The 13,473-nt window shown below is 37.0% G+C and overlaps 1 protein-coding gene across 1 annotated transcript in view; it reads right to left on the bottom strand.

Annotated features, from left to right (window-relative positions):
* The window catches only part of RSBN1L (round spermatid basic protein 1 like), a 72,915-nt gene that overhangs the window by 17,476 nt on the left and 41,966 nt on the right, over positions 1–13,473 (bottom strand). Inside the window, exon 4 of the mRNA XM_077746927.1 lies at positions 11,226–11,866. Coding sequence (XP_077603053.1) covers positions 11,226–11,866 — 641 coding nt within the window. The remainder of the gene's footprint in view (positions 1–11,225; positions 11,867–13,473) is intronic.

Genomic DNA, 13,473 nt, shown 5'->3' with positions numbered 1-13,473 from the left:
TGCTGAATGTTTTGAGAGGAGGGGGGAAGGAGAGGGAAAGTCTTATTTAAAAAAAAAAAAGTTAGCTCATCACATTCTTACTGAGGAAATCTAAAATCTACTTAATGAGTGTGCCACAAGGGGGAGCCATTCCCCACCACATCTGGCATATCCTCTGAAATCAAAATCTAACAGGTAATGGTGACATTTAGTCAACATTCTCTTTCAAAAATATATGCATGTAACTTCAACTAAAATAAAGATAAAAATGTTATTATTAATTTTTAACACAGTACAGTGACGGAGAAAGTTCCCTTTCTCATTTAGAGCTTCTGGCACTTGCCACAGTCATGTTTTGCATAGATCTGCTCCTAAGCATTCAAGGAAGACGTGGCAGGCACAAATGGTCAAAATTGAAATTTAATACAAATGCAGCCAATGGTTCAAAGATGGCATATCAAATCTTTTTTACTGGCCTAAAACATTGAATGACCCCAGGAAGAAGCCAACTAATGTTAACTGTCTCATCATGCAGAGGGACAAAGCTTAACAGATCAGATTTAATAACTGTTTCACTATTAAGATATCAACTATTTAATCATGAGTTAACACCGTAACCTAAGTTATTTTATATAAACAACCTAGAACCAAGATGAAATAATAAACAGGATTCAGAGTTGGAGGGGAAAGGGAAGTTAGAAGAGCTCCAGTTTTCGTATTCTCACAGCTCCAAATACAGGGTTCAGAGTATGTGCGGATTAAATACTGAATGACAAGAAAGAAATCTCATTTATACCCTGATAAAACTCCTGACTTACTTGCCGTTTTGTCTCCTGACTCAAATGAATATTTGAACAAAATGGAGATGGTAGAAAAATGAGGACAAATGTGGAGACTTGCAAATAACCACCAAAGATTCTTCCCAAGTAGGTATGATCACTTTTGTTTTTAACTTTTAAAAAAATGTTTATTTTTGAGAAAGAGAGAGACAGTGGAACCGGGGGAGGGGCAGAGAGAGGGAGAGACACAGAATCCAAAGCAAGCTCCAGGCTCCAAACTGTCAGCACAGAGCCCAACACGGGGCTCAAACTCACCACCCTTGAGATCATGACCTGAGCTGAAGTCGGATGCTTAACTGACTAAGCCACCCAGGCGGCCCTGTATGCTCACTTCTAACCAACGTGACTGCACCAGTCCTGTCATGAAGAATTGAATCTGGGCTTGGCGATTTCACTTCCTTTGGCCAGTGGACATTAGCAAACACAACAGAAGCTGAGGCCTGTGCACTAGGGATTGCCCTCCTTCTGCTCTGTGGAATCGTACGCCTACCACCATGTGCAGGAGCCCAGGCTAACCCACTACATGCTGAGAGAAATGTGATCATCATTCCAGCTGACAGTGCACCAACCACTGGACATACAAACAGGATCTCCTAAGACCAACTGACCTGCCAGTCACCAGACGTGGATGAAGCCATTCAGTGCCAGCCAACCTGACAGAGACCTTAAGAACTCTCCAGACAGACCGAAGAATTGTGAGAAATCACTTTACGTCATTAAGTTTTAAAGGTTTTGTTTGCTCCAGCAAAATAACTGATGATATAGTTAGGTTATGAACTTACAACCAAAATCCATGTATGTATGTTTCTGTTCTCAAATAGACTTTTATCATACAGTTTGACTGACATTATATCACTAACCTCATAGCCACAACATTACTGACGTGACATGACCTATTAAAACAACATATAATCCACATGGTCTTTAAATTTTTCAGGCAACCTGCAAGGATACAGGTGAAGATGGAAAATATAATTACACAAGTAAAATGAATTCTAAAACCAAAATAATTTAAAGTCTAGGATATCTCAATCCTCTGTCACTGCCATATGTGTGTGTGTGCACTATGTGTACACTATGTGTACACACATACACAAATACACAAAAAATTTCAAATTAACACATTTCAGGGATAAAGCCTGAACAGGTGCAAAAAAGAGTTTTTGTGAAAACTACAGAATAGTATTACAAAGACAAACACTAAAAAGATCTAGGAATGGTTACATAATTTGTCATCTTTTAGTTTCCAAAGAATTGAGGACAAATTAATTTTGGTTGCTCAGATTTTAATCAGGGAAGAAGGGAGAAAGAAGGGAGAGAGGGAAGGGAGTGAGGGACAGAAATAAACTAGTCTCATGAGGATGGACTTAGTTTGGGTTCCACAAGCCACTGGTAGTCAGGACCATCAGGCTGTACTATGAACAGCTACAATAACAATTTTATATCAAATATATAGCGACCTTGCTGGTGGTATTACTTCCTTGGGTGTGATCTAACCTTGGGCAAATGAGGACCTATTTTAGGTTGAAACTGAAGGGGTTTTATTTACATTTTAAGCTCCAATATTTGTACAGAGTATAATATTACAATATAAGAAAACAGAAAATACATATTTTAACATTTATTATACTGTTTTATCCACTAAAAAATAGGGCTAATCATTATAGATACTATCATTATCATGAATTACATTTTTTTGTTAAATTTTTTTAAAGTTTATGTATTTATTTTGAAGAGAGAGAAGTGCACATGCACATACATGCAAGGAGGGTAGGGGCGGGGGGGGAGAGGGAGAGAGAAGGAGAGAAAGGGGGGGGGGAGAGAGAGAGAGAGAGAGAGAGAATGAATCCCAAGCAGGCTCCACACTGAAGGGCAGAGCCCAATGTGGGGCTCAACCTCATGAACTGTGAGATCATTTATTGAGTCAAAAATAAGAGTGAGACACACTTTAGTAACTGAGCCACCCATGCACCCCTATCAAGAATTTCTTTAATGCTGCTAAATGCATTTTCCAAAGATTAAAAAAAAAAAATCAAGGTTGGATTTGCACCCTTCGTCTCCAACAACTCATTCAATGATCTCACATGTTTCTTGATCTTTTGAATACTGCGTTTTGGACTGGTTTTGACTGGATCAGAGGTTTTTCAGAATATAAAAGGTAGAATGGGGAATTAAAGGACAGTTACTGAATTACAAAATTTTAAAATTCAAAACTTCTCTACAGATATGCTTTCCTCCACTCTGTAAAAAGTATTCTCTCTCAACTATACCAGGTTCTACCGAACCTAACCTACTGAACTTAGTTAATGATGGCTCATGATCAAATAATCAAACTAAAACATGAATTTGGCTTTATTTCCCACACCCTGTCTTTGCTATGGTTGATATTAAGTGAAACTACATTCCAATACTGATACCTCCTTTCCTTCCTCCCGTAGAATACTAACATGCATTAGTCCAATTAATGTTATCTCAACCAATTCTTTTGGTGAAGACAAATTCACATGACAGTAGGCAGGCTAATTCATTTGATGTCACCAAAATATTTAGCTTCACTATATGATTCTACTAATAAGCATGTTGCACAATAACGCCATAAGTAAGGGGAAGAAGGATCCTGAAAGGGAATAAGGTACGAGACACATTTTCAGTTTCTCAAGATGAGTGTTAATGTCATATTTTAAGAGGTACTCAGAGCTTCCAAGTTCTCAAAAACAATGATCAATAAAATGAAGTCCTCAAATACCTAGGAATAAATCTCAAAAGATGTATAAGATCTGTAGGATGAAAAACAAAAAATATTACTGAGAGAAAATAAAAAACTAATGAAGGAAAGTACCATGATCACAGACTGAAAGAGCCAAAATTATAAAGACATCAATTCTACCCAAACTTCTGTAAAACTTCGATGTGATCCCAGTCAATATCCTAAGCAGACTTTTTGTGGAATCTGACAAGTTTACTATAGAGTTATATGAAAATATAAAGAGCCAAGAAAATCTTGAGGAACAGAAAAATTAATACTAACTCTACTAGATATCAAGCATCATTATAAACTTGCAGCAACTAAGACAAAAAGAGTAAGGAAGTTAGAGCCCAGAAACGCACACCATATATATGATTCAGCTGATTCAGGACTAAGTGGACATTGCAATATAATGTGGAATGGGTGCTTTTCTGATAAATGATCATGTCCATTGAGCACCTACATGAAAAAATATGAATCTTGATGTTTACCTCCTATCATATATAAAAATCAATTCCAGAAGAACTGTAAATTTAAATGCACAAGACAAAACAACAAACATTTCCAAAAGAAAACTTCAGAGAATACAAAAATGACCTGGGGTAGGCAAAGATTTCTTAAGTAGGGCACAAAAAGCACTAATCATAAATGGAGGGGAAAAAAACCTTATAAATTAGATTACATTAAACTTAAGAACTTCTAGTTATCAAAACACTATTTTAAGAGTGAAAAAGCAAGCCACTGAGTGAGAGGATATATCTGCAATACATATAATTGACAAGATTCTTATCCCATCCATAATATATTAAGAACTCCAACAACTCAATTAGAAAAAAAAAGCCAGGGGCGCCTGGGTGGCTTAGTCGGTTAAGCGTCCGACTTTCGCTTAGGTCATGATCTCGCGGTTCGTGGGTTCGAGCCCCGCGTCGGGCTCTGTGCTGACTGCCAGCTCGGAGCCTGGAGCCTGTTTCAGTCTGTGACTCCCTCTCTCTCTGACCCTCCCCTGCTCATGCTGTCTCTCTCTCTCTTTCCTAGAAATAAATAAAACATTAAAAAAAAAAAAAAAAAAATAAAAAAAAAAAAAAAAGAAAAGAAAAGAAAAGCCAATAGGAAAATGTACAAAAGAGTAGACTACTTACTTTTAAAAAGAGGATACTGGACAATAATTATATAAAAACGAATGTGACTTCCTGAGTCATCAGGGAAATGCATATTAAAACTACAGTGAGATACTACTACATAGCCACCAGAATGGCTACAATGAGAAAGACTGATACTACTAAGTGTAGCCAAAGATGTGGACCATGGCTGGTGGGAATGTATATTGGTACGACTTTGGGAAACCTGCAGTATCCAATAAAGCCGAACATTTGCATACTTTTTGATCCTGAAATTCTAATTTTATATACATAGCCAACAGAACCAAATACATATGCTCACCAAACACATGCACAAAAATATTCATAGCACCCCTACTGTAATAGCCACAAACTGGAAACTCAAATATTCATCAATAGTAAACAAAATAAATTGTGGTTATGTTCATACAACAGAACACCATACAGCAATGAGAAAATAAACTGCTGTTACACACAAGAAGGATAAATCTCACAAACATAATGATAAAAGGAAGGAAGCTACACGCAACAATGTACATACTATTTGATTCTATTACAAAGAAGTTCAAAAACAGGCAAAATTTATCTGTAATATTTGAAGTCAGGAAGTAGTTACCTGAGTGTTTGTGTATGTACTAGTGTGGGCGGGGTGGGGGGAAGGATGCAAAGTAGTAAAAATAGGGTTTTGGAGAAAGCTCTGGCTACTAGTAATATTCTACTTTTTAAAATCACAGGTGTGTTCATTTAGTAAAGATTCATCAAGCTATACATTTATAATGTGCGCACTGTGCATATATATATGTCAAGAAGTTGTTTATTTAAAAAACCAGTTTAACAAAGGCTTAAAGAAGTTTATCTTTTAAAAAAATTTTTAATGAAAAATAAAAGTATCATATGATCCAGTAATTTCACTTCTGGGTATTTATCTAATGGAAATGAAATCACTGTCTTGAACAGACTCAGATGCACCCCTACGTTTACTACAGCATTATCTATAGTAGCCAAGACACAACAAAAGTGTCCATTGGTAGATAAATGAATAAAGAAAATGTGGTGTATAGAAGCATACAATGGAGTATTACTCAGTCATTGAAAAAAAAAAACAAGGAAATCCTGCTGTTTCCAGCGACATGGATGAACCCTGCAGGTAGTATATATTGAAATAAATTCAGACAAAGAAAGACAAATACTGTATGCTCTCACTTCTATGTGGAATCTTAAAATAAAACACACAAAAAATGAGCTCACAGATCCAGATAAAGACTGGTGGTTGTCAGAAGTGGGGGTGGGAGGGGATAAGAGAGGGTGAAGGTGTTCAAAAGGTGCAAGACAATTACGAGATAAGTAGTAAGTCACCGGTATGCAATGTTCAGCATGGTGACTATAATTAATAATACTGTATTTTATATTTAAAAGTTGCTAAGAGAATAGAGCTTAAAAGCTCTTATCACAAGAAAAAAATCTGCAACTACGTGTGATGGTTGTTAACTTATTGTGGTAATCATTTTGCAATACATACAGATATTGAATCATTAAGTCATACACCTAAAACTAACAATGTTATACCTCAATCGTTGCAATTAAAATTCTCAATAAAAGGGGTGCCTGGCTTGCTCAGTGGGTGGAACACATGACTCTAGATTTGGAATTGTGAGTTCAAACCCCACACTGGGCACAGAGATTACTTAAAAAAAAAAAAGTTAAAAAAATGTTTTAAAAATCATTGAGATTTTTAAAAGGATTTAAAAAGATTTTAAAAGAAGGATGAGCAGGGCGCCTGGGTGGCTTAGTCGGTTAAGCGTCCGACTATCGCTTAGGTCATGATCTCGCGGTTCGTGGGTTCGAGCCCCGCATCGGGCTCTGTGCTGACTGCCAGCTCAGAGCCTGGAGCCTGTTTCAGAGTCTGTGTCTCCCTCTCTCTCTGACCCTCCCCTGTTCACGCTGTCTCTCTCTATCCTAGAAATAAAATTATTTAAAAAAAAAAAAAAAGAAGGATGAGCACTGGGTGTTACATGGAAACCAACTTGACAATAAACTATTTAAGAAAAAAAATAAATTAAATAAAAATCTCAATGAAGGAAAGGCCAGGGAGAGAGGAAGGAAGAAAGCTTCATATCCATTAAGCAGTTATTTCTAATTTTCCCTTTCTCCCAGGTCTTGGCAGCCACCAATCTGCTTGCTCTTTCTACAGATTTACCTATTCGGCATATTTCACAGAAGAGAAATCATATAATATGTGACCTTTTGTAACTGGATTTTTTTTTAATATTTATTTTTGAGAGAGAGAGACAGAGTCTAAGTGGGAGAGACACAGAATCTGAAGCAGGCTCCAGGCTCCAAGCTGTCAGCTCAGAACCTGGTGTGGGGCCTGAACCCACGAACTGTGAGATCGTGACCTGACCCGAAGTCGGAAGGTTAACCGACTGAGCCACCGAGAAGCCTCCATAACTGGCTTCTTTCACTCAGCATAATGTTTTGGGTTTTTTTAAAACATTTTTTTATGTCTTTATTTTATTTTGAGAGAGACAGAATGTGAGTGGAGGAGGGGCAGAGAGAGAAGGAGACACAGAATCTGAAGTGGGGTTTGAACCCACGGACTGTGAGATCATGACCTGAGCCCCATGATGCTGAGGCGCCCCATCACTCAGCATCATGTTTTAAAGGTTCACCCACACTATGTATCAGTATGTATCTGAATTTCATTCCTTCTTATGGCTCAATAATAGCCCATTTTGTGCATATACCATAATGAAGTCAACTTCTTACTTGTATATAAAGTATTTGTGGTAATTTTTTATCTTCAGTATTTGCTGAACTCCCTACCACAAATTACCATACTTTTAAGAATCCTCACTCAGAAGTCAGTTGTCACCTATTCAACAAAATAGAAAATTTTAATACTGTACTAAGTATAACTTTCTTTGTATAACCCATTAATATTTTATGAAATATTGCTAACAGCCCTGTGAACTGATCAATATTAGCTTTATTTTGTAGGTGAGGAAATGGAGACAAAGCAGAAGCAGCAGGCTAGTATCACAGCGGGTAAATTGCAAGACGGTGACTAGACCCCTTCTCTTTCTATCCACCCCACAACAGAGTTCAAGCCACCACCCATACTAACCCAGTCACAACTCACTATGACTATAAAATACTACTACAAATTAAATTTTGAAGAGAGGTTCTCATTTTCAAGAGAAGAAAAGGCTCAAGTTATAAACTGGTTTAGCTATAAATACATGTTGGTAAATTAGTCTCTGCAATTCATAAAGCATTTTCCCAAATAAAAACCTATATAAATGGGTAAAAAAATAATTTCCTGGAGTGTTCCACAAATTAGGTTAAGAGATAGAGGTTTTACTGAGAAGAATCAAGAAATCAGAAACAAAAATAAGCTACAAAAACTATACTCATTTCTCTCCAATTGCTCTCTTATGTATCCTATTCAGTTTCAGATAGCTAGTGCCTAAGGACAAACTCAAGGCTACCCACCCAGTCTGCAGCAAACAACTTCCTAGGTTTCCTTCTTTTTCTATTTTTTGTTTTTAAAAAAATTTTTTATAATGTTTTTATTTACTTATATTTTAGGGAGATAGAGAGCAGGAGCTGGTAAGGGGCAGAGAGACGGAGATACAGAATCTGAAGCAGGCTCCAGACTCTGAGTTGTCAGTACAGACACGTGGGGTTCGATCTCACGGACCATGAAATCATACATAACCTGAGCTGAAGTCAACTGAGCCACCCAGGCACCCACCCCTAGGTTTCCTTGTTCTTAAAAAAACAAGAATCCAGTATGGAAGAAATACCAAATGAGTAGTTCAAATGGCTTTTCACTGGATATTCTTCCCCACATCACAGGAATGACTTGATCTGGAGGCTCTTGAGGCAGTAAAACATGGATCTTGCACAGGCAGCTTCCTGCCAGTAACTGTAAAGCTAAAGAAGTAAAAGCTGTCCTTGCAGCTGACAGATGACATAGGGGCCAGAGCCACTGCTGGTAACAAAGAATTCTAGCATCTGCCTAGTTTCCTCTGTGTAATATGTTTTAAAACAAAACACTGAATAGGTAATGGTACGTGGCTCTTCAAGGACTCACGACTCACAACCTGGCCACACAGTGGCACCATTAATGAGTCCCAGTATCTCATTTTAATCAATAACAAAAGCATTTAGGGGCGCCTGGGTGGCTCAGTCGGTTAAGCGTCTGACTTCGGCTCAGGTCATGATCTCATGGTTTGTGGGTTCGAGCCCCGTGTCGGGCTCTGTGCTGACAGCTAGCTCAGAGCCTGGAGCCTGCTTTGGATTCTGTATCTCCCTCTCTCTCTGACCCTCCCCTGCTCACGCTGTCTCTGTCTCTCAGAAATAAATAAAACATTAAAAAAAAAATAACAAAAGCATTTATTACCAAATACTTATATACTTATTACATAGTAAACATAAAAGTCCTTATTTAATAAAAAAAATTCCTAATTTGAAAGCAAATGTATTTGAGAGCTATTTGAAAAGCAAATGTATTACAACATTTATAAGATTACTGAAATAAACTTGCATAGCATGGCAGCAAGACAGTTTGTGATATAATGAAAATAAGTGGATTGGAAGTCAAGAGGCCTAGCATAAAACCTGGCACGTAGACGTATAATAAATGACGAATGAATGATCTAGACCAAAGGACTAGGGGCAAGTTATTTCCTCTCTCCCTGTTTCTAAAATTAGATTGTAACAAGGCTTAAAGGAGTTATTACATGTGTGTTCAGAGCAGTTCTTGGCACAGAACAAGTAATAGTATCTACTACTTAGTCAATAAATACTAGGTACTATTACTAGATGCCAGTCTAGTTCCACCACTAGACGGAGGTGTAATCTCAGACAAGTTACTAACCATTCTAGAATTCTATAAAATGACAGTGCTAATAATAGATACTCTGGCACTCCCTTTCAGCATTTAAATTCTGATTCTCAAACATGTTACATTAAGGAATATCCCCCCAAAGGCACATTAAAACTGTAAGTACTACTGTATTTTCCAGACTACAGTATATTACAGAATATATACCAAGCATACAGTGGGCGAAGGGGACTTGGCATATGTGGATGTGACTGGACGTCCAGACTATCACTTAAAGTGGAGACTGTAATTTAAACACATATTAAGAAATATACTCAGAAGAAGTGAAACAGTTCTGGATGAAGATTAAGGAGATTGTGTTCTACTCCTGGCACTGCTACTAACCTTAAAATAGTAAATTAGTCCTATCTATGTTTGTTTGCTTATCTATAAAGTGAGAAAGGTTGCAACAGATGATCACTAAGATCTCTTTGGAACTTTTTACACTTTTTCCTTCTTTCCAAACTAGAATGATGTCCATTATTACTTAGAAAACTGGGAACTTCAGCACCCGTAAGTATGAAAATTGGCTGATCTCCTGGCCTAAGCAGTCCATGATCTGAGAGTGGGTGACAAATGGCAAAGGCCTTTTACTTATTTTTTGTTTATTTATTTATTTTGAGAGATAAAGAGAGAGAGAGAGAGGAGAGAGCGAGCGCGCGCGCGCGCAAGAGCAAGCAGGGGGAGGGGCAGAGAGAGAGGGAGATAGAATCCTAAGCAGGCTCCTCACTGTTAGCACAGAGCAGATATGAGGCTTGATCCCACAAACCATGAGATCATGACCTGAGCCAAAATCAAGAGTCAGATGCTCACCTAACTGAGCCATCCAAGTGCCCCAGTAATGGCCTTTTAGATGAACCCACATTCACTTTCAAGCCAGTGGATTTGATTCTGCCTCTGCCTTCTAAAATAATGTGCATTCTATACCAAAGAAGAGGGCAGGAAAAGGAAATTAGCTCAATAAATGCACTGATACACTAATTTCCTCACATAATTGCGGAATTAATAGATTCCATTGTACTACAATATATTTAACAGCCAACATTTACTCAGCACCTACTATGTGGAGGATTCACTGGTAAGCACTTTTAAGGTATAAGACAAGAAAATAAGTTTATGTGATCTTTAGGGAAGAGTACTGCTGTACGGACTGGAAAATACTTGGCTACATTCATCACATTTCTTTCATTTCCAAGATAAATCCTTGTAAAAAAAGGACAACAGAATCTTATTTCATTATTTCTAAGAAAAAAGAAATTAAGTAGAATCTGAAATTTATTTTTTTAGATTACTTTTTTTTTTTGAGAGAGAGAGCGAGAGAGAGCACAAAAGTAGAAGAGAGGCAGACAGAGAGAGACAGAATCTTAAGCAGGCTCCGTGCTCAGTGCAGAGCCTGACGTAGGACTCAATGCCACAACCCTGGGATCATGACCCAAGATGAAATCAAGAGTGAGACGCTCAACTGACTAAGCCATCCAGGCACCTCAGAATCCGAAATTTAAACTCTTATGTTCACATTAAGAAGGTAATTTATTCTTAATATTCCCAAGAGTTGTCATTATATTCTTACCTTTTTATTTCAAACCTACAGTAAAATAAACTTCTTTAAAACCTATAACTAAAAGTTTAAAAAAAAAACCCTAAAAACCTCTTACCTGAGCATGAAAATTGGACATAGTTGTTGTCTCTATATCCTTCTTTCCTAATATTTCCATTTTCACTGGTGAATTGGGAAAATTAAATGAAAAGTAGTCTAAAAAGTCAGGTAAATAAGTAGCTGCCCCATGAACAATACCCATTACATAGAAAGCTGCAGAGTTTTCATTTTCACTGAACACGAGCCCCACAAACTCTTCTGCAAACCTCTCCATCTCCACAGGAGACAGGTGGGAGAGTTCATTACTGTAGGCATGGATAACGGATGCACCTCCATTAGGCTGGTGCTCAATATGAATGAGCTGTTTGAACTCCAAAGTGTCCAACCGTTTGAGGTTATTCTGAACCCGTGGCTCCTTTAATGAGACAAATGGAAACTCACTGTTCTCTGGAATTTTGGAATCATAGTTCTTGGTATCCAAATTCTTTCCACTATAATCCTTTACATTATCATTTAAGATGCCTTTGGCTTCTTGATCTTCAACATCAGATAGCAATCCTGAGCAGATGGTTTGAATAGATTTGCTATACATTTTTGGACGCTTCCGTTTTTCATTCTCTTTGTGTTTCTTTTTCTTTTTCTTCTTTACTTTTTTAATTTGTAAGTCTTCTGAATTTGCTTTTGGTTTCTCCTTCCCACCTGTTGAGAAAAAAAAATTTTTAACTCCATATTTTACTTAAAAATCATGCTTAAGGAACTATTTTATAATAAATAAGCAAAGTTTACTTAGATTTAGCTTTATATCTGGAACTTGTTTCACACAGTATTGATAAACATGATATAGTCAATTTCTTTCCCTCTTGCCGCCCCCCCCCCACGCACGCGCAAAGCCTAAGACAAATATATACATATAGCACATGGTACCATTTTCACATGTAGCAGACATTCCCAACAGTTTAACGAAGTGATGAATGGTTGTTTTAGAAAACATAATCTTCAAATTTAAATGTAAAAAACCAGAAATGGGAGTTGAACAGAGGTCAATATGAATAATGTCTACCAGATGTTTCCCACTGATACATATCATCATTTTTATGCATCGAACTTATTAAAAATTGCATATAGGTATCAAAACTTATAAATCACAAAGGAAGAAAACTACTTGCATTGTATTAACAGCAACAAACACAGCAATTCCTTAGCTTTTTACCATATTTCCTCCTTATTAAACTATTCTTGCATCTAAAATGGACTATTTTAGAGGTCCACTAGACTTTGCAAAGTTCCCAAAGACTCAATAAGGAAGCATAAAGGAGATGACAAAATTAGAATAATTTCACATGTCATATGAATAAATGATACCTATGTACTAGTAAAAAGATGAATAAAAAGGAAAAGATTTAGGATATTATGGCCTTATATATTAATAAGCTTCTGCAACTAAAGTCAGGTAGATTCTGGGCCCAGAAACTTAGAACTTCAAAACATACAAGAGTAATGCACAGAGGCTATACAGCTATACACTGAGTGTACACACAAACATGTAATATCATCACAATATATTTATTTCTGTACAGTAAGAAAAATAGGAGAAAGTAAACATCTTCACAAGAAAATATTATGCTGAGGCACCTGGGTGGCTCAGTAGGTTAAGTGCTGGACTCTTGATATATACTTAGGTCATGATCTCACAGTCCTGATATCGAGCCCCATGGCAGGCTCTCTACATTGAGCTCCCACCACTCTGCCCCTCTCTCGCTTGTACTCTTTTCTTCTTCTCAAAAATAAGTAAATAAACTTAAAAAATATATCATGGTTCCTAAGATAATATGAGAAAGCCATTATAGTAAGAGTTAAGAAGAGAAAGCATTCACTGTTTCTACCTGTTATTTCACTTTTAGAGACAACCTGTTATAAATAAAATCTTCCCAATCTGCTTCCTTTCCTTAACTTTTCCATATGCACATATGTCTTTTTTATTCCTTTCTGTCTCCAGTGACTGAGAGGTCCTGACTACTTTTCAAAAATAAGTCCCTCCCACCAACTCCAAAAATCCTTACAAAAATAGTTTCCTATCCTCTTCTTTTGACCAAACTTCTCAAAATAACCATCTATGCTGAGGGCCTTCCATTTATTACCTTATCATTCTTATCCCTTAAATTCTAGGTCTGCTTCCAGTCTACTCAAATTTACTTTCCCAGAATGTTCAAATATCAAATCCAATGATAGCCTCTCCATTTATTCTTTTTGATCTCTCTAAGCTTTAACAGAATTACCAGTTCATCCTTGAGTTTTTTTTTTTTTTT

Source organism: Crocuta crocuta, unplaced genomic scaffold, assembly GCF_008692635.1.
Source record: "Crocuta crocuta isolate KB4526 unplaced genomic scaffold, BGI_CrCroc_1.0 scaffold396, whole genome shotgun sequence".
In the NCBI taxonomy this organism is placed as follows: Eukaryota; Metazoa; Chordata; class Mammalia; order Carnivora; family Hyaenidae; genus Crocuta; species Crocuta crocuta.
Note: the sequence above shows the minus strand (reverse complement) of the source record. Positions and strands in the feature narration are given on the sequence as shown.